The 22,351-nt window shown below is 36.6% G+C and overlaps 1 protein-coding gene and 1 long non-coding RNA gene across 7 annotated transcripts in view; one reads left to right on the top strand and one right to left on the bottom strand.

Annotated features, from left to right (window-relative positions):
- The window catches only part of LOC132158928 (E3 ubiquitin-protein ligase UBR5-like), a 59,019-nt gene that overhangs the window by 13,562 nt on the left and 23,106 nt on the right, over window positions 1-22,351 (top strand). For 5 of the 6 annotated variants that reach the window (XM_059568560.1, XM_059568561.1, XM_059568559.1 and 2 more), the window contains exons 12-32: window positions 52-206; window positions 292-409; window positions 5,012-5,196; window positions 5,276-5,385; window positions 8,241-8,353; window positions 8,568-8,711; window positions 8,890-9,001; window positions 9,089-9,243; window positions 9,323-9,520; window positions 11,868-12,078; window positions 13,276-13,402; window positions 14,608-14,759; window positions 14,842-14,937; window positions 15,018-15,141; window positions 15,225-15,322; window positions 16,281-16,435; window positions 16,665-16,756; window positions 17,699-17,845; window positions 17,947-18,065; window positions 21,586-21,712; window positions 22,110-22,239. In XM_059568560.1, the coding sequence (XP_059424543.1) occupies window positions 52-206; window positions 292-409; window positions 5,012-5,196; window positions 5,276-5,385; window positions 8,241-8,353; window positions 8,568-8,711; window positions 8,890-9,001; window positions 9,089-9,243; window positions 9,323-9,520; window positions 11,868-12,078; window positions 13,276-13,402; window positions 14,608-14,759; window positions 14,842-14,937; window positions 15,018-15,141; window positions 15,225-15,322; window positions 16,281-16,435; window positions 16,665-16,756; window positions 17,699-17,845; window positions 17,947-18,065; window positions 21,586-21,712; window positions 22,110-22,239 (2,868 nt within the window). The remainder of the gene's footprint in view (window positions 1-51; window positions 207-291; window positions 410-5,011; window positions 5,197-5,275; window positions 5,386-8,240; window positions 8,354-8,567; window positions 8,712-8,889; window positions 9,002-9,088; window positions 9,244-9,322; window positions 9,521-11,867; window positions 12,079-13,275; window positions 13,403-14,607; window positions 14,760-14,841; window positions 14,938-15,017; window positions 15,142-15,224; window positions 15,323-16,280; window positions 16,436-16,664; window positions 16,757-17,698; window positions 17,846-17,946; window positions 18,066-21,585; window positions 21,713-22,109; window positions 22,240-22,351) is intronic. The other variant, XM_059568558.1, reaches the window with a different exon arrangement.
- LOC132157885 (uncharacterized) lies at window positions 1,759-3,554 on the bottom strand. Its single transcript, XR_009437636.1, has 2 exons — window positions 3,450-3,554; window positions 1,759-1,949 (listed from the first exon to the last, which is right to left on the bottom strand). It is a non-coding gene; the product is annotated as an uncharacterized LOC132157885 (long non-coding RNA).

Genomic DNA, 22,351 nt, shown 5'->3' with positions numbered 1-22,351 from the left:
ACCATAAAAAAGTTCTCTGATCTCAATTTTCCGTTAACCTGTGTTGTGTAGGTGGCGACATGGGTGGATGAAACTCTTAGCACTGTTGCTGCTAAACTAGAACATGGTGCACAGATGTTCCCGGAGCTGCAGGGAGAGCGTATAATCTCTCTGCACTGTTGTGCCCTGTACACCTGCGCCCAGCTGGAGAGCAGCCTTTACTGGTGGTGAGCAGGCAGGAGCATGCATGATAGTTTGAGCCATTCTGCTTGTGATCCGTGAATAAATTTAGTTTTTTTTTTTTCCCTTTAGGGGTGTTGTGCCTTTTAGTCAGCGGAAAAAGATGCTTGAAAAGGCCAGAGCCAAGAATAAAAAGCCAAAGTCCAGTGCAGGCATCTCTTCTATACCCAACATCACAGTAGGAACTCAGGTGAGGAACATGCTATAGTTGTTTGCAGAATTGTTCTTTTTTATTTTATTTGATTATTAGGGCTGGGTGATCTTATGATATATTGCTGTTGCAATAAGAAGTGTGAATGGGCTTGAAACCAGATGCACACAAAATAAAGCCAGACTTGCAAAGTATTCACATAAACGCAATCGGTTTTGTCTTAATTGAACATATAAACAGTTGGGAAAGAAATCAGATGAGTGTCAGTATATTAGATTTGCACTTCTGGTCTTAAAGGGACAGCAGCGTAATATATCTTCTGCTCTCTGTCATTAATGTTAATTAAACAACAAAAGATCACTCCTTGCTATTGACTGAATAACTTAAGTTGCTTTAATAATAAAAAAAAAAAAAATGTTGTATAGAGATCGACCGGTATGGGTTTTTCTATTGCCGATGCCGATGTTTAGAGGTCAGGGTCAGCCGATGGCCGATATGTGCTGCCGATATCTTGAAGTTTTCCCCTTCATTTGCAAGCTAAAATGTCACTAATAATAAGTGGGTGCACAACATTTCTAAACTTATCATCATTTATTGAGCACTGACTTGAACCATCTCTCGAAATCTTAATTTTGTGCACTGCAAGGTATTAAAATAAAAAATGTATCCAAAGTTAACCAAACAAATCAATAAACTGACCAAGTATTAAATATAGAAAACGGGTATTATATATGTGTATATATGTGTGTGTGTGTGTGTGTATATATATATATATATATATATATATATATATATATATATATATATATATATGTATGTATATATGTCAATCATTTACATAAAAGTTTTAGAGCATTTATCAAGTAGAATTTTTCAAGTTTGTTGGAACATAAATGTAAACTATAATATAAACATAACATAAATATAAAAAATAAATAACAGTAGTGCTGCAAACAAACTAGCAATCAGCAACATTTGTGTTTGGTATAAATGACACAGAATATCTAAAGTGCATTCTAATTTCAAACTTACATCGCAGTCTGTTCATTATTAAAATAAAGTACAATCAACCAAACATTTAAAAGGTTACACTTGTCAGTTTAAATAGACCGTAGTATACCGGTCCACTCTGCTGTTATGAATGTTTTTGCTCATGTGAAGAGGATGATCTTTTCCGTCTAGTTTACATAAAAAATAAAATAAAAATAAAAATATTATAGTTTAACATTCAGATACCTTGCTAATATGGAAACATTTGGATATGTGCAGAACGAGACGTGAGCAATAACCTCCAAATACATCTAGCTAAACCCGCGTTCGCTTGTGCTCGTATGGATGGGATCATTTTTCGGATCAGCAAAAAAAAAAAAGGCCAAGACAAATAAACATACGTTTTGTCTTTTTTATTAACATTAAATTATTAAATTAAAATATATGAAATCAACTTAAAGTGCACATGGCATAATATCTTCTTTTTAACTTAATAGCCGGACTTCTCATCTCCCAGTCTGCTGTGATGGTGAGCAGATCTCCGTCCCCCTGGACGTCCTACCTTCTGTCATGAGCGCAACAGAGGATGCTCGGGATAGTTCATCCTAGTGTTGTCACGGTACCGAAATTTCAGTATTCGGTACCGATACCAGTGAAAATCCACGGTTCTCGGTACCAAAGCAAAACACAAAAATATGCTTATTAAAAAAAAAAAAATTTAGCACTAAAAATAAAACCAATGCCATTCTTTATACTTATTTACAATCGTGTTTAAAGTTTTTCTACAAGTTATATAATTATGAAAAACAGTAAACAAGTTTCACCCAAATTTAATTTGTCTTTTAATTTATGAAATTTAAACACATTTTATTTTTGGTCAATAAAGGGGATTTGCTATTAAAATTAAAACATGGAAGAAATATTGTGATTTATTTCTTTAAAAAATAAAGTTTTATAAATTTTTTCAACAGTAGTAGCAGTATCACATACATCTTACTAAATAATAGTAATATTTTTAGCACAATGCCTTTATGTAAAAATGAACTTTTAGGCCTAATGAATGCATATTTGTCATTTTAACTGAACTTAAGACTGGTGGTGATGCTTAAGATATTTTTGGTCGTTGAGGGTTTCTGTAAAAAAATAGTAATAGATCATATTAATTATTATTAAAAGATAATACTACTACTAATTCTACTATCATACTAATGTATATACAACGCACTATGAATTGATGAGCTGCTGGGTTCATGAATATTAATCACGTTGTCTGCGTTCGGTCAAAATGATTGGCTGAAATCAAAACAGGGACGGTACTAAATCAGCGCCAGCCAATGAAATTGCCATTTGGCCATTAGCTCCGCCCACTACCGGAGAAACCGGTATGTCTTCTGCTTGTTCAAAAATGAATATGAATAATTCTAAATGAACTCCAATATTTTGACAGGAGAAGACAACAAAGAATAGTTTACATGTAGCGTGTCGATTCAGCGTGGTAAGACTCTTGCTCTCTCTCTGCATGTGTGATAAACAGCGCTATCAGTAAAGCGACGGTGGCCTCCACAAAGTCGTGCGCCTTCACAAAGAGTTTACAGAGCATCAAATACAGGTGCGCTGTGCGTCCATTGAGATTAACTGAAAAGTTCAGATCGCTTGATGGACAGAGAACTCTGAAGCTCAGATGCTGAAATGAATGCAAGCGTCATGCGCTTCAGTCTATGTAGTAAACAAACCCGCACGTCTCTGCCATTCATTCATTCAAACAGAGACGCGCAGAACACAGATTCAGATTTCAAACAACTTTTGCGGCTTAACATTTACAGATACTGGTCCATATGGAGATTTAATTTGATTATTTATGCTAACTTTGACAAATTCCATGACTGTCCATATTAAAATGGAAGTTTCATTTTCATGACTGGATTTCGAGATTCCGTCCTCATTTTCTGCTTCACGGAAATCATAGCGCTGAACCAGGTTTGAACGGGACCTCGGTACTACCAGTACTTAAACAAACCTGGTACCGTCACATTTAATTTTTTTTAGTACTTGGTACCGGACTTGGTACCGAAGTACGGGGTCTTTTGACAACACTAGTTCATCCACAACTTTTTTCTTCTCCTGTTCATAAAGATCTGGCACAATCTTTTCGCTGAAGTGGGTGCGCGACAGGATGTCGTAACGTGGTTCAAGCACTGAGTGTGGACTGAACATGCGCAACTTTTTTTTTTTTTTCATAAATCAATCCGCGGGTCACGTGTGTGCCGAACTGAAGATATTGATCCGAACGGATCACGGATCAATGATGATCTGTTGCACCACTACTATAGTGTCATTTGAAAACATTGCAGTTGCATTTTAAAATACAACAAAGAGCACCACGAAACCATTTAAAGAGGCGCATTCAGCGGTCTCCTTGACGGGAAACAGTCAACAAAGTAAAATTATCTCCAACGTATGGCACGCTCTCTTCATTTTATCAAATGATCATAATCACATCTATTCATTTTACAGTCCTGCTACTAGCATTTTATTCAGACTAAAACCCCTTTAATTCGGGTGAGAGATTTTTTTTCCAAGTTGCTTTTGCACATAATAATAATACCGCTGCAGACGCATTTTGCAGCATTAAGGTTATTCATTTATCGTTAATTTAAACGACGATCGATCATGGAAATTATCGAATATTGACATCCCTAAATACAAATGACTTGGATGGAAAACTGGTTATTGTCTGCATCAAACCATGCTTCCGAACAAATGTCATTCACCGTTCTGGGCAGCTCCAGGACAGCTGTCTCTCCGAGCACGCTGCTGTCTGTGAGCGGGGCGGAGTAACGTCACGCTGCAGTGTTTGTTAGAGCTGCCAACTTCTCCACCCCATTTACAGAGTGAAATTCTCTGACTACCTTTATCTCCCAGGACTGTTGTTGAATCTTCCAAAAGTTTTGGCTTGGGGTGCTTTACATGCAGCAGCAGCACTTTCCACCTCACCAACAACACGGGGCTGCCCGCCGACATGCCTGACTTTAAATCGGCGCTACTTAACACGGATATTGGCCGATGCCGATGCCGATATATAAAAAAATTACAAATATCGGCCCGATATATCGGTCGACCTCTAATGTTGTATACTGTATTTAAAGTCACAAAGTGAAGACTGTGAATGCTAAAGTTAAATAGACCTGAGTTGGCAGTTATTTATTTATTTTTTATATATCATAAAACCTGTTGTAATTAAAACCAAAATTTGATGAGAATTGATTTTTGATTAAATGGAGTTTAAAAAATTTAAACAATATCCAACCCTAATTTTTTTATTTGTATTTTTGATCTTATTTCTAATAACATAATTATTGTTAATGTTTCAATCATTATTCTATCATTCAGTAAAAGTATTCAATCATTGAAAGTAAATTGGGTATATTTTGGTCATGTTGAGGATCACCCATCCCTAATGTGTCAAATATGATCTGTTACTTTTTTTTAAATGGCGTAGTTAGTTTGGTTTGGTTCAGAAACATCACAATTCTGTTAGTTCATAAGACTATTTTACATAAGTTATTAAAGATCATGAAAAAATATATAATTTTTTGCTTTAACGCCTACCCCAATTGAGGATTACAGTGATGACGTCACGTTTTCCCGTAGGTGTGCCTGAGGAATAACCCTCTATATCACGCTGGTGCCGTGGCCTTCTCGGTAAATGCCGGGATCCCTAAAGTGGGCGTCCTGTTGGAGTCGGTGTGGAACATGAACGACAGCTGTCGCTTCCAGCTCCGCTCACCCGAGAGCCTGAAGAACATGGAGAAGAACACCAAGACACAGGAGATCAAGTAAGATGACTGTTCTTCTGTGGCCAGACACATGCATGGAAGTATTTATGCTTATAGTTGTGTTTGATCTTATTACCAGAACTGAGAGCAAACCTGAGCTGGTGAAGACAGAAATGGGCCCTCCACCCTCACCAGCATCCACATGCAGTGACACTTCCTCCATCGCCAGCAGTGCTTCTCTGCCCTACAGTATGTACACTGGACCACTAACCCATCCACAGTTATGCAGGGTTTAGATTGACCTAAAATTTTACGCACAAAGAATTTTCACTCTACCTTTACTTTTACAGTGAAGGTTACAACTAACCTTCACTGTAAAACAGATTTTTCAAAATTGTAAATAAAACGAAGACTTTTGAAGTCTTTCTAACTCAGTTTCATGTTCAATACAATGCGTTAAATTTCAAGTGGAAACCGTTTTTCTGAGTGAAATTTTTTTATTTTGATTTCTCCTGGATTTCTACAAAACATTTTCCTATAAAATAAGTGTCTATAAAATATTTTTCATTTTCCTATAAAATAAGTAGTCATGATGCAACGATAAAGATGGCCTGCGATCAGTGTGTAATTGAAGCAGTCATTTACCTAATGGATTTGATGGCGCCGATGTATGTGGCTTGCCGTTTACTGGCAGTTTTTTTTTCCCCGTTTGTTTATTTTATAATGTTTTATGTTTGTCATTTTACTAAATTCTTTGTCGCTTTTAACGTATGATAGACAAACTCTGCTTGACATTAAATATATCACCAAAGAGCTACTTAATCATGTCCAAAGTGGTACTACGTTTCTTCCACCGCCATCATTGACTGCTTTACCTGATTATTTGTAATGCGCGGCATGCCTTTTACCGTGGAAGCGCCGCAGGAGACGGGGACGACGAGGATGTATAGCACTCAATCGGCTTCTGTCGTTTAAATTGGGATCCCGGTTTGGCGTGGGCCTACACACGTATGAGGCATTTTTCAACCGTTTCTTTGTGCAACGTTCACTGGAGCCAGAATATGCGTGGATTTTACCAATTGTGTCGGATCGGCTAGATCAACCTCCAGAACTTCGTTCACCTCGTCTCCGCCAAGTTGGAGTGTATTCCAGCCAACTTCGCTCACTACGCCGGACACCACAGTCGACCGTGGACTCGCTGCAGATCAGGATGGCTCTGATCGTCGCTAGATCAATGGTAAACAAGACGTTTATCCTTAACTAATTTTTTTTTTTTTTTTACTCCTCGCAACCTTGACTTCTTGTTTGTCACTGAAACTTGGCTTACTTCGGGGGATCTGAGTCCGTTCACTGATCTGGTACATTTTTCTCCACCTAAACTACACAGATTTTATTTTTGAGTTTTTTTTTTTTAGGGGGAATTATTCCTAACTTTGATAGGCTTTAAATTTTAGGTGTTTTTAATTTTCACGTGTGCGGTCCAGTCAATTCTTTAGCCAAGGGTTTTTTGAGCCTTATTGACTCTTTTGATGTAGTTCAGTTAATGACAGCTTTCCTAACAATATATACTATTCCCAAAATTAGAAATATCCCAATATATCGCCTTGCTTATAGTATTGCAACCACGGTATCGAGATGCGTATCGTATCGCCAGATTCTTGGCAATGCACAGCCCTATTACTTGTGGCGTCCTGCAAGGCTCTATCCTTGCTCCGGTTTTATTTTCACTATATGCTTCCTCTAGGGTAAATTTTTAAGAAACACAATATTTCATTCCGCTGTTATGCGAATGATATGCAGATTTATCTACCCCTGGAATCTGATAAGAGGTGCACGGATACTTTGTTGGCTTGTCTTGCTGACGTGAAGGCTTGGTTGTCCATACATTTCTTCATCTCAAGGAAAACAAAACTGAGATTATAATTTTTGAATACTCAGAAGCCTTTAGCTCCTCTTGTTATTTATTTTTCATTTTTTTGATAGCTCTCTCAAATTTGACAAACTGGTTAAAACCATTTTTTTTTCATCTTAAGAATCCTAGCCAAGGTAAAACCATTTCTCTCTTTTAAGGACTTTGAAAACGTGATTTATGCCTTCGTCTCAACAAAATTAGACTACTGTAACTCCCTTTACATGGGCATTAATCAGTCCTCTCTGCCCCGTCTTCGGATGGTACAGATTGCCGCTGCCAGGCCTCTTACAGGTGTTCATAAACGAGAACTTATTACTCCAGTTTTAATTTCCTTGCACTGGCTCCCAGTCCATTTTAAAGTGCTGCAACTGATCTTTAAGTGTTTGAATGGTCTAGCACCTGCATATTTGGCTGATTTACAATCCAGTTAGGTCTCTGAGGTCATCCAATCAGAGACGACTAAATGTTCTGAGGGCTAGGTTGAAACTAAGAGGTGATCGTGCTTTTCCCATTGCTGCACTGAAACTCTGGAACAGTTTACCTGTGTACATTAGAACTGCTACTATGGTACATGATTTCAAAGGAAAGCTCAAATCATGTTTATTTTATTTAGCATTCAGTTAATTTGTGTATTTAGTGATTTTTAAATGTGTATTATCTGTATGTTGTTGTTGTATTTATTGAAGCTTTTTGTTTTGTTTAGCACCTTTGTCAACAGTTGTTGTTTTTAACGGTGCTAAATAAATAAAGTTGACATTGACGTGTGCTGCATTGAATGATTCGGTTTGTTTGTTTGTGAAACCTGTTGTTTGTTTTGCTATTCATGGCCTTTCTCACATCTTCGTAACATTTTATTAAACTCTGCATGGTTTACATTCTCTAAGAAATTATATAACTCTGCGCAAAAACAAAAAAAAAACTCATTCTTTAGTTGAGTTTTCATCCAAAGCAAAACCTTTTGAATTTCATTTTTATTCTGTTTCAGCTTGTTAATCACCATTAAAATAACCAAGGAAGCAGACATGGTGTTAAAACGCCAACATCCTTATATCGATGTTATTAAATATGTAGTTTCTGAGTAGCTGACTTAAATTACACAGTTTAAACATCCATTTTTTGTGTGTGTGTGTGTGTGTGTGAGATGTGGCTGCAGTGTTTTGCCATTGCTAACCTATTACCTGGTGTGCTACAGAGCGAAGGCGCTCGACGCCGGCTCCAAAAGAGGAGGAGAAAGTCAATGAGGAGCAGTGGCCTCTGCGGGAGGTTGTTTTCGTGGAGGACGTTAAAAACGTCCCTGTGGGAAAGGTGGGTGCAGGTCTACAACGTCGATTCAGTGGAGACTGAAACTACAAGCATATTTTCATCACGTTTGCAACCTCTTAATATAATAAGAATCACCAGTGATGGATGACATTTGATACAAGCATACTGTGTTTTACTTGAGGTGTGATGTTGCTGTCTGTGTGTGATGCTTTGCTATGACACCTCATTTGCAACAGCTCTCTCTTTTGAACTCAAGGTGCTAAAAGTCGATGGTGCATATGTTGCTGTGAAATTTCCAGGGACGTCGAGCAGCGTGAGCAGCCAGAGCGCAGCTCCCACTGACTCTGACCCGTCCTCACTGCTGCAAGACTGTCGACTGCTCAGAATAGATGAGCTACAGGTAAACACAAAATTAAAAATGCCATTTTGATGAAGAAATCCTTCCTAAAATGTATTACAGTTGAGAACACTTAATTGCATTTCCTTGTTTGAAAACCCCTTGTCTATAAATGTTGGTAAAGATAAAAACAAATATTGCTGTATTTTGTAGCTGAGACATTTCTCTTTTCTTTTAACAGGTTGTTAAAACTGGTGGAACACCAAAAGTTCCAGACTGTTTTCAGCGCACGCCTAAAAAACTTTGTATCCCAGAAAAAGTTGAAATTTTAGCTGTGAATGTTGACTCCAAAGGTGAATATTATTTGCTTTTATTTCACATTTTGTTGTGAATTTCCACTGTGCATCTGCTTCACTCCTCTGTTGTCTTTCGTCTTGCAGGAGTTCATGCTGTGTTGAAAACAGGCAGCTGGGTACGATACTGTGTCTTTGACTTGGCCACCGGCAAAGCTGAGCAGGAGAACCACTTTCCCACCAGTAATCTGGCTTTTCTGGGTCAGAGTGAGCGTAACGTGGCCATCTTCACTGCTGGCCAGGTCAGACATCACACAGTCTGATGCCCTCCATGCGTTCCTCTGTACACCTGTTTTAACTCTCTCATCTTCGTGTCCTCAGGAGAGCCCTATCATTTTGAGGGACGGTAATGGCACTATTTATCCCATGGCTAAAGACTGTATGGGTGGAATACGTGACCCTGATTGGCTCGACCTCCCGCCGATTGCAAGCCTAGGCATGGGAGTTCATTCGCTCGCCAACCTTCCCAGTAACTCCACAATCAAAAAGAAAGCAGCCATCATCATCATGGCTGTGGAGGTATGATGCACCAACCTGCTAAACATTAGACATTCAGTTACTGCTCACTTAATGTTTTTCCTCAAGGAGCACATGTGCTTCTAATTCGAAAAATTAAATGCATCAAAAATAAGTTGTTTTTCAGTGATGAAAGGATACAAGACAAGATATGCATGCAAAGTTGTTTTTTTTTTTTAATACAAAAGGTACACAAACTTTACTGCAAACTGCATTTATTCAATAATTATATAATTAAGTAAAAGCAAACTAAAACTATATATATATATATATATATATATATATATATATATATATATATATATATATATATATAAATCTGTGTAATTTATTAAATACAGTTTTAAGCAGATATTTGAAAACCCAGTATACCATTTGTATAAATTTTTTTTGAATAAATGTTTTTTAAAATTTGTTACAATATTTTTGCTTGTAAATATCTAATTTTATGCCTTTTATTAAGATAAATATTTGATACATTTTCATTGCACCCCTAAAGTTTTTTTTTTAAAGAGCCAGTAAGATGAAAATTCTAAGCTTCCTATCAATGTTTATAAGTCCTGTACAACAGGTTTAAATCCATGCAAGGTTAAAAAAAACATTGTCATTTTGTCAAAATATCATTTTAAAATTACCTCAATTCTCAGAGATCCCCAAACAAAAAGATTCAGTTTCCTTAAACCCCACCTTTCGGTAGCATACGGTGTTCTGATTGGTCAACTGACATAGTCAGTTTTGATTGGTTGTTCCTCATGTACGTGTTGTAAAACGAAACGTAAGGGAAAAACATCATATCTTCACGTCTTTTATCATTCATCCAAGTAATAAAAACGATGACACACACTAACATTTTCATGCTCATGTAAGCACGTACATAACCAAACTGAGCACACAACTTCATGGTAAACAATGCGTTAGCATTAACATATAGTGCTAGCGCTACATACTGATAAGACACCCGAGAGAAAACGAACACATAACTTCATAATCATACTTACAGGTTGTGATTCGGAGATGCTTGTTGGTCCAAATAAAGTTGGTAATGAACCCTCTTTTATGGCCAAACGCTTTGAAAATCCCGCCTTGAACTCAACGAGATTAGAAAAGCAGTCATCAGTGAAACGTTGTGAACACAACAAAAGGGGTTTGTTGTACTGCTCTGGTATTGTGGTAAAATTAAATTTTAGCCATTGGTTCTTCTGATCGTCATTCTTTGGCAGTGAAAATAAAATAAACTTGCCTTTTACAATTAAAAACACACTGTCTCCTCGACATGATGCTATCACACCAACTACTAACCAGAGCATCTGTGTGGGGGGTGGGGCAGGTCAGAGTTTTGTTTCTCCCAAGACGGTAGGCGGAGATTATTATGCAAAGTGTTCTCGTTACATACAGATGGGCAAAAGATTTGAAATCTATAACGACTCGTTTCAGCGATTCAGAGTCGACTCCTTACTTTAGAAGCCAATAACTTTAGAAATCGTGTACTTTTTGGTTTAATTACTTTGCACATTGGTTACACTGATGGACAGCTACATCATACACTGTAATACAGGTAATTTTTGATTTCCCATCTGTGTGGCTCTTGAATACGCTCCTAAGTTTTCAACTACATGCCAAATACACTTTGAGTAACTGAAACGCCAATAATGACCAAAAAAAAGAGTTTTCAATTAAACATTTTGAAATGTCTACTACTTATATTGTTATGGCCAGCTCGTAACCGCAACAAAGATGGGACAGCCACACCACTCAATTAATATAATAATTACTATATTTATTACAAAATCTAGGGGTTTGCACAATACAAAATGCAGACAACAATTGATCCTAAAGCGAGGCAACCCGAGGCCAGCCAGAGATGATGTCAACTCTCCCTGCCTCGCTCATTGCCTGAAACCACGACATATATCTCCACCTCCTAATGGGAGTCAGGTGTCCTGCATCTCTGCGGCCACCTACAACACAAGGAAAAACAAAACCAACAAATACCAAGAAAGAAACACCCATACCCATAACAATATGTAAACACATATTCATCAGAGGAAGATTCCTTTCTATCACAAGCAATCTGTTGGCGTAAAATATGCGTTCAGTGATTGTGAATTGCTCTGAAATGGCAAGCCTGCTGCGTTTTTACTTTAAAAACGTTACAGTGCTCACATTTAATTCCTTAAATCATGGCGTCAAATTTACAAGCTTCTTTGAAGTGATGCTTAACACTTACCTTGAATCTGAAAACACTACTAAATACATTTTAGCAGTTTGCACATGTTTTTATTCTCCGATGCAAGTGAAATGCTTGTGGGTGTGTTTCTGGTTGATGTATTGTTTGCTCTCTATGTTTCAGAAGCAGACGCTGATGCAGCACGTGCTGCGCTGTGATTATGAGGCGTGCAGACAGTACCTGATCAGTCTGGAGCAGGCCGTGCTGCTGGAGCAGAACCCTCTCGCTCTGGACGCTCTGCTGGGACACCGCTGCGACGGCAACCGCAACATCCTCCACGCCTGCGTCTCCGTCTGCTTCCCCGTCAGCAACAAGGAGACCAAGGAGGAGGAAGGTAAGTGTTGTTTCAGTATCATCGAGATACTATTACAGTGTTTAGTAAAGGGATAGTTTGTCCAAAAATTTTTATTGTCGTCTACTCACCCTCCACTTGTTCCAAACCTGTATATTAGTTTCTTAAAGGGTTAGTTCACCAAAAAAGGAAAATTATGTCATTAATAACTCACCCTCACGTCGTTCCAAACCCGTAAGACCTCCGTTCATCTTCAGAACACAGTTTAAGATATTTAAGATTTAGTCCGAGAGCTCTCAGTCCCTCCATTGAAACTGTGTGTACGGTCTACTGTCCATGTCCAGAAAGGTAAGAAAAACATCATCAAAGTAGTCCATGTGACATCAGAGGGTCAGTTAGAATTTTTTGAAGCATCGAAAATACATTTTGGTCCAAAAATAGCAAAAACTACGACTTTATTCAGCATTGTCTTCTCTTCCGTGTCTGTTGTGAGAGAGTTCAAAACAAAGCAGTTTGTAATATCTGTTTCGCGAACGAATCATTAGATGTAACCGGATCTTTTTGAACCAGTTCACCAAATCGAACTGAAGTGTTTTAAACGGTTCGCATCTCTAATACGCATTAATCCACAAATGACTTAAGCTGTTAACTTTTTTAATGTGGCTGACACTCCCTCTGAGTTCAAACAAACTAATATCCCGGAGTAATTCATTTACTCAAACAGTACACTGACTGAACTGCTGTGAAGAGAGAACTGAAGATGAACACCGAGCCGAGCCAGATAACGAACAAAAGACTGACTCTAAAAAAACACTATATACATGAATTATACATTGATTGAAAGAAATTTCAAACCGGTTTTGAACAACTTGAGAATTTTCATTTTTGTGTACCATCTGTTTAATATTTAAATTGATTTTTTCTAAAGTTTTAGTCATTTTGTCGTTTTGTTTTTATGTATGGTTTATTTTAGATTTAATTGTAGTTTATTTAAACTTAAATGGACTTCAGTTCATTATAATTCAGTTAATAGATAAAGATTAAATGCCATGGCAGCATTTCTATTTTTTAGTAACAAAATTGATGAAATCACTTTAAGACGGAGCTGTATAGACAATCATGTACTTGTTTTCAGTGATGACAAGTGAGGCAGCTCACTAGGATTTGCAACGCAGCCGATGTTGGATGTTTCTTCAAACCCGGTCTGAGATGACTTGAGTGCTGTGCGCTGTGTTTCAGAAGCAGAGCGGTCTGAAAGGAACACGTTTGCTGAGAGGCTGTCTGCTGTGGAGGCCATCGCCAATGCCATTTCAGTGGTGTCCAGCAACAGCTCTGGGAACCGCACAGGATCGTCCAGCAGCCGCGGGTCAGTGTTCAGATTCACTGGCATACAGAAAAACATTTCACCTGAAGAGCATTTAAAACACGTGGTCGACCGATATATCGGCCGATATTTGGCATTTTACGAATATCGGCATTAGCGGATACGTTTTTTTTTTTTGCAGATATGCATTTATATCATTTTAAACAAATCTTTGAATTACTAATAAATTTATGCATTTAGCAGACGCTTTTATCCAAAGCGACTTACAGTGCATTCAGGCTATCAATTTCTACATATCATACTAATGAACATTTAATTTTACAAACCTTGCAAACTTAGTCAAATCCAGATCTTGTGATGTTTTGTCGATCGATGCGAATTAAATGCTTTAAACATTTAAATTTGTGATTTTCAAATTATGCTTCGCTTTATGCATTTGCCCACTGCCATATTCATGTAATTTTATGTTATCTAACATATAACTGTTTATTTTACAAAATTTATTTTTTTATCCATTTTTAAATGATTACAAATTTCTTAAATATTAATTAAAATAAGTATTATATTTGCATTGGGGCACCATGCTTTCCAAGATACAACAGCATCAGTTGTCAAAAACAATACCGGTCATCCACTATTTAAAATTAACAACTAGACAATTTATACAAACAACAAAGATTTAAGGAAAAAGGAATAATCGAGGGCAGAAGGATATTTAATTTAATGTAAACTGTTGTGGCTTCTCGGTCACAAAAATAATTTTTAAACACATTCATTCTATTGATTTTAGTGACAGTCTTTTAATTGCCTCTCTTTAAACACATTATAATTTGAGCGAAAGCCAATAGCAGTCAACCTGTAATTCATATGCATTGATTTAAATCAGTACATTCACCAATTTTGAATATGTGTATATTTTGAATAAAACATTGGATTGTGTATTTTACATTTATTTTGAGATTGTATGAGTTTGTTATAAATCCATGCATTATACATTTTATTTGTTAATTTGATCTTGGTCTTATCTTGACATATTATACATTTTATCAGTTTATGCATTTCTTTAATAATGCAGACGCTTTGGAGTAGAGCTGACCATACACTTGCACAAATGTGACAACGTCGAATTTTAACTTGAACAAATGGTCGCAAGTCTGGAGCCCTGCAACATGACTAAATGTTTTTCTGCTTCTGTACTTTGTTGTTGTCGTACAGTTGTTCCACGTTCTTTGTTCTCGTTTCTGTAGCTTGCGTTTGAGGGAGATGATGAGACGCTCCCTCCGCGCTGCAGGTTTGGGCCGTCACGAATCTGGCCCTTCCTCCAGTGACCACCAAGACCCTGTTTCACCCCCTATTGCACCTCCCAGCTGGGTACCAGACCCTCCACCAATGGATCCTGGTGAGTTCAGCGGGGGGTTTTTTTGGGTCATAACAGATGCATGTGATTGCCTGATGTCTAACAAATCCATCTTCTCTGCTAGACGGTGACATTGATTTCATCTTGGCCCCTGCAGTGGGCTCCCTTACCACTGCCTCCACAGGCACTAACCAAGGACCCAGCACCTCCACCATCCCAGGTACATTTTTATATTTTATTTCATGTGACCCTGAATTATCTCTTGTAGCATGTTTTCAATATTTCCCATGTCTTCTCAAGGACCTTCTTCTGAACCATCAGTAGTGGAAACTAAAGACCGGAAGGCTAATGCACATCTGATTCTGAAGCTCATGTGTGACAGCGTCGTCCTGAGACCTCACTTAAGAGAGCTACTCTCTGCCAAGTACGTCACACTCCTGCCGCTCTGAATGATAGCCAGCCTCTCTTTAGCAGACCTTGAGTGATGGTTTTGCTGTTGTTTGATAGGGATGCTCGTGGGATGACTCCATTCATGTTGGCCGTGAGCGGGAGAACTTACCCAGCAGCCATTACTGTTTTAGAAGCAGCACAGAAAATAGCCAAAGGTGAGAATACGGCTGCAGTTTAACTGTTATTTTAGTATTAATAATGTACATTATAGTTTTTGATTAGAATTTATTTATATATATATATATATATATATATATATATATATATATATATATATATATATATATATATATATATATTTTTTTTTTTTATTATTATTTTATTTTTTTTTATTCCAAGTTAAACTAAATGAACACAAAAAATTACAAAATTGTACTTTTATTTGTCTTTTCAGTATTTATTTCAGCTAATGATTTTATTATAATTTTGTGGTTTTAATTTTTTTTTTAATGCCTACATAGTTTTTATTCATTTTATTTTTGTTTTATGGTTTTAAATTTAAACTTAATGAAAAATTACAATTTTTATTTTTTTTTCCCCTGTCTACATAGTTTGCATTTAATTTTATTTTAGGACATCAAGTTTAACTAAATGAAAATGAAAAATTAAAATTTTACGCTTTTTTTTTTTTTTTTTTTTTTTCTTTTCAATATTTATTTCTGTTAATGTTTTTTATTTAAATTATTTAATTTTTTACATTTTCTACATAGTTTGTATTTATTTTAGTTTTATTTTAGGACTTCAAGTTAAACTAAATGAAAATGAAAAAAATACAAAATGTTACTTTTTTTTTTTTCTTTGCAATATTTGATTTAATTTGTTAACATGATTTTATTTCAAGTAACAAATTTTTTAATGGGTTAAGATATCTGTAACAGCCTTGGTTTAACTCACTGAGATGCATTTGCCATGTTTCTAAATGTTTAGAGACCATTAGATGCCCTTTGGGTTCAGTCGTGGCCTAATGGTTAGAGAGTCATAACCCAAAAGTCACAGGTTCGAGTCTATGGTCTGGAAGGGATTGAATGGGACACCGTACTTGGCCTCACGTCCTTTCCTTCCTTCCTCTCCTTTTTGTTTATAAATCTTTTCTTGATCTCATATATGGTTTAGGTGAACCAAGTCTCGGAGAGAAAGAGGATGCAGCGTCTGTGTTCATGGAGATGATCTGTCCTTCAGGAACAAACCCAGATGACTCTCCCCTCTACGTCCTGTGCTGTAACGACACCTGCAGCTTCACCTGGACGGGAGCTGAACACATCAACCAGGTACAAACTTCAGCTAAATTTATTTTTTTGTTTTTTCAAAACGAAAGCTTTTTTTTTTTTTTTTTTTGCATTAAATAGATACTTATTCTTTACATATTAAAATGTTGAGAAGCAGTGAGCTAAATGGTTTTATATAATGGAATTATAATTATATATATATATATATATATATATATATATATATATATTATTATAGAATTAGTGATTAACTGAACTTGTCTGTTTGCAGGACATCTTTGAGTGCAGAACTTGTGGCCTGCTGGAGTCTCTGTGCTGCTGCACTGAATGCGCCAGAGTTTGTCACAAGGGTCACGACTGCAAGTGAGTGCATCTGCTATAAAACCATTAGAACTTGACCCCAAATTTTCTGCATTACCTCATTAGTCACAAACCTTGAATGCATTGTGACTAAACCAACCTATTACACATATTTTATTAATTGAAATAAAGTTGAAAGAAAATATATATATTTAATGAAAAACTAATGAACATTAGAAATCTTGTCTTGGCAACTAACTGAAATAAAATCAGTTTAAGTACTAAAATTATTAAAACTTAAAGATTAAAAAAAAATGACACGCTTGTAACAATTACTAAAATTAAAACATTAAATATGTATACTATAAAATACTATAAAAAATAAGGTAATTAAAAATAAATAAATAATTACAGAAGTATAGTAGAATTAATAATACAAAAATAAGAAGTTTTTGATTAGTGCTGTCAGTCGATTAAAAAATTAAGACACTTTTTTTACTGAAATTAATCGCGATTAATCCTGCTTAACATTCAAGTTTTTTTTTTAAATCTACATTGAAATAATTTCAATTTCAATCTTTAAATGAACATAGAATCAACATAAAGATGGTATATTTTTTATATTTGTATGATGGCATCTTTTTTCACTCTTGAGTGTCTCTATGAAAGTTTTTTTCCTTATTATTTAACCAGTGATTAGTCAATGTTACAAAGCTAGCAATCTTAACGTTTATTAAACTACTTAAATAAGTTCTAATTTAAGTGAACAAAAAATCTTCATGTAAACCCATTATAATGTCATTTACCTGTGTGCCCTTAGGAAATCTACAGAAATTGAGTACATTTATTTAACACTGAATTCTGACACTGATATCCTTACAACACTTACTGAAGTTTTCCAAAACTGTTACTTACGGGGTTATGTTTCTGATATAATAATCCCTAGAAGGCAGCAAGGTAGATTACTATGACGTAAAACAGTAATCTCTCTTGTTTCATCTCCAGACTGAAGCGAACGTCTCCCACTGCATACTGTGATTGCTGGGAGAAGTGTAAATGCAAGACCCTCATCGCGGGCCAGAAAGCAGCTCGTTTAGATCTGCTCTACAGGCTGCTGACCACCACTAATCTAGTTACCACTCCTAACAGCAGGTATGTTCAAAGTGCTTTAAATCCTATTCTAACTTCTGTTGTCAAACCATGTCAGTGTCCAGTCAGAGTTCTGTGTCATGAACTCTGTTTGTGTCTGAAAGGGGAGAGCACATCTTGCTGTTCCTGGTGCAGACTGTTGCAAGGCAGAGCGTGGAGCATTGCCAGTATCGACCACCTCGCATACGAGAGGACAGGAACCGGAAGGCTGCCAGCGCTGAAGGTGTGTCTTTTAGTAGGGACAGATTAAGACATTTCTTTAAAACATCTTTAACTTGATTTAAGTGCAATTCTTAGGAAATTCATAAGTTGTTATATATTTTCTTTAGAGGAAAATTATAGGCTTGACTTTTTTTGCCCAATTGGTCTTTGTTGTATTGTTACTGAATTATGAATTCAGTAAAAAGTGTAATGAATTATCACAGTTTACATTATCAATCATTCATCTCACTTCAGAGTAATTGTGCACATTCTTGATAGGAAAAGGTATATGTAGTGTTCTGTTGTAAGGCAAAATTACAACAATTGAGCAGAAACAATAGCAAAAAAAATGTGTGTGTGCGCGTATATATATATATATATATATATTAGGGCTGAGACAATGCGTCGAGGTCATCGATGACGTCGACGCAAAATATGCGCATCGATTCGTCGACCTGTTTTTATTTCTCTAAAAAACGTTTGCAAAACGTTTAGCTTATGTGCGCTGAATATACGCGATGGCCGGATCAACATTCTGTCCAACGTTATATAACCAATCCAGGGGTTTTTCTGCATTGATCTTTGTTTTTGGCGGCTGTCAAAGCCTTATTTGATCGGTGAGTGATGTAGAATAGAATGACTGCTGCGCCTGACAGGGCGCGTACGAGAGAGAGCCCCGGCTGTATCATTAAACACGATAGAAAAAGGGCGAAACACCCAAGTTTCACGCGCGCTCGCGCACTCACAGTCTTCAAACTACAAGAGCGCTGTCTTGCTCTCTCTCTCTCTCTCTCCCTCGTGCATATTAACCAAAATCATTAGACACGATAGAAAAAGGGCGGAACACCAAAGTTTCACGTGGAGCATTCAGAGATTTTTTTTTTTTAACTTTAAAAAAAACTTTAAGTCCTAAAGTTTACATTGGTTACTGTATTCTTTCAATTGCTCTAAACAAGTATTTTGGGTGACCTTTTTTATTGAATGCTAGACATCAAGTTGTGGTTATTTTCATCTGAAAGAAGAACTTCTTTTTCAGTAAGCTAGGCCCTATGTGTTCAGTAAGCTTGTTTCAGTAAGCTATGTGTTTTCAAGGTTTCAAGGTTTTATTGAATGCTATCTCTATACAAGTGCAAAGTAATGCATTCTTAGTCAGTCTTTTATTTTGTAATTTTAAGAGCAATAAACATATATTGCTATGTTAAGGAATTCATGTTTTTTTCATTCAGATATGTAAATCAACATGTATAAATTGTTAGTAGTCAATTAATGGGGAGTTAATCGAAATCGAATCGGTCTGGAAAAATTAATCGTTAGATTAATCGATGCATCGAAAAAATAATCGCTAGATTAATCATTTAAAAAATAATCGTTTATCCCAGCCCTAATAAATATATATATATATATATATATATATATATATGCATGCATGCATGCATGCATGCATGAATGCATTCATACATACATACATACATACATTATAATTATTATTATTTTTTTTAGAAATTGTACCTTTTGTAGATTTAAGAAAAGTTGGAGGTTTGATTTTAGGACATCAAGTTAAACTAAATGAAAATGAAAAATTTTAATTTTACCTTTTTTTTTCAATATTTATTTCAGTTAATGTTTTTTATTTACATTTCTTTAATTTTTTACATTTTCTACATACTTTATTTGAGTTTTTAGGACTTCAAGTTCAACTAAATGAAAATAAAAAAATCCTCTTTTCAATATTTAATTTAATTTGTTAATATGATTTTATTTCAAGTAAGACATTTTTAAATGGGTTAAGATATCTGTAACAGTCTTGGTTTAACTCACTGAGATGCATTTGCATCAGTTATCCTAAATTTAGGAGGTTATTTATAAGTTTCAAGAAGATTCTTAAAAAATCGCCAAAAAAATATATATATATTATTATTATTCATTGGGGCAACATGAAACTGTGTTTGCAATGCTTTAAACTCTTGCTGCAAAGAAATGGCGATATTGAGGACTGGGAAATATCAATGTGCAAAGAGTTACAATAATCAAGACGAGATGTTACAAAGCAGGGCTGTGCGATTAATCGAAATCATAAAATCACGATTTGAGAACTGAACTGACTGGGCATATGCCTACGTAACTCCTGGTTCACGCACTGTCTGTGATGCGTCTTTTTTTCGAGCCCTTGTTAACGGATCAGAGCATTGACACTTCACGCGGTAAAAGGCTAGAAAAAGAAACGTGCGAAAAGAATATCTAGCACATTAGCATAGAGAGAGTTGTGAGTGCACAGGATGCAGTTTGAGTGAGAGGAAACACGTTTTAAGTGCTCACACTCTCTCCGGGCGAGAGCACTTGTATTTTGTGACGGAGCAAAGGAAATCTGCGTGCCAGCAGAGAGATTCGCGCTCGCGCATTATTTTAATGTGCTTTCATGTTGCAATGACGTACTCTCGCTGCTGCTTCTGCAACGCTTACACGTACTGTATACACGTGTGAACCTGTAAAATGTATAACAAATCTTTTTCGACACCTGAGGCACGCTATAATGAGCTATATGACCACTACAAAGCAAAAAAGAAAAAAAAGTCCCTGGACACAGGATTTATTTATTTATATTTTTTTGCCGTATGTCGAGACATTTTGTCAAACCTTTACTTCGTCTGTTCTAGAGACATTTTAACACTTTTTAATAAAGCTCTCATTGGTTTTCTTTTTTTATGTTTCAAATGAATGCATTTATGACTGTAAAGCATGTCTGTGTTTGTCAAAATCGTGATTAAAATCGAAATCGCAAAATTGATTATTGCAAAGGTATGGATCACTGTTTAAAGGGTTTTCCTAGATAGAAAGGGCTTACTGGGAAGATAAAGTTGGTAAAAAAAACTTGATTACAGCTGATATCTGCTTATCAAACTTTAAACTAGAATGCCTAAGTTTAATGCACACTGTATAATACGGAGTTAGGAAGCCAAGATCAAAATAAAAAGCATTTTCCTTAGGATCATTTCTGGAAGATAATTTCTGATTTCTTTTCATTCAGGTTTAAGAAAGGTTTGAAAGCCATAACTTAAGGGAAGATAAAGCTGGTTATCGTCAGCGTGTAGATGAAAGAGACGCCATATATAAAAAAAAAATAAAAATAGAAGCCAAGAGGAGCAAATACTATTAAAACAACAACGGGCCTAGGATTGAACCTTGCAGAACACCACAACCAAGAAGAATGTGGGAAGAAGAGTAATGCCCTAATCGAACAGTAAAACACCTGTTTGACAAATAAGAGCACAACCACTGTAAAACCATACCACAAAGTCCTACACAAGACTCCAGGTGTGACAGAAGAATGTTCGCACTTAGGTCTAAGAGGACAAAAGCCATGGGTTTCCCTGTCATGAGAAATGTAATTTAAGACTCTTAACCGGGCCAATTCAGCCAGTTGGGCCATTACAACTTAACATGTTCATGGTTTTATTGTGCATGGTTGATTAGTGAATGTATGGAGAACATTGCTTTTTTTGTTTTGTTTAGTGTTCTTTAATGTGTGTCTGTCTCTCTCTCAGACTCTGATATGCCGGATCATGACCTGGAGCCTCCTCGCTTTGCTCAGCTGGCTCTAGAGCGTGTGTTGCAGGACTGGAACGCGCTGAAGTCCATGATAATGTTTGGCTATCAAGAAAACAAAGACCCGTGAGTAGAACATTGAACACTGGCAAATTTCATATTCAACTTTCAAGACATTTTATCGGTCATAACGTGTCGTATTGTTTTATTGGGGAAGTCGTGGCCTAATGGTTAGAGAGTCGGACTTGCAATCGAAGGGTTGTGAGTTCGAGTCTCGGGCCGGCAGGAATTGTGGGTGGGGGAGTGCATGTACAGTTCTCTCTCCACCTGCAATACCATGACTTAGGTGCCTCCCTGGGCGCCGCAGCATAAATGGCTGCCCACTGCTCCGTGTGTGTGTTCACAGTGTGTTAGTGTGTTCACTGCTCTGTGTGTGTGTGCACTTCGGATGGGTTAAATGCAGAGCACGAATTCTGAGTATGGGTCACCATACTTGGCTGAATGTCACGTCACTTTTTTTCAGACTAAGTGCCAGCAGCAGAATCGCTCACCTTTTGCCAGAGGAGCAGATGTACCTGAACCAGCAGAGCGGCACCATCAGGCTGGACTGTTTCACACATTGCCTCATCGTCAAATGTGCACCAGACATCACTGTGAGTCAAAGAAACTGGAGTTGTGCTTTTACATAAATGAATATTTCATTATTTTCAGGGTTCCCACTCTGAGCCAAATGTCAAATTCCCTGACTTTCACTGACTAAAAAGC

The sequence above is a fragment of the Carassius carassius genome, chromosome 15, assembly GCF_963082965.1.
Source record: "Carassius carassius chromosome 15, fCarCar2.1, whole genome shotgun sequence".
Classification (NCBI taxonomy): Eukaryota; Metazoa; Chordata; class Actinopteri; order Cypriniformes; family Cyprinidae; genus Carassius; species Carassius carassius.
The sequence above is the reverse complement of the archived record's forward strand: the minus strand, read 5'-3'. Positions and strand labels throughout refer to the sequence as shown.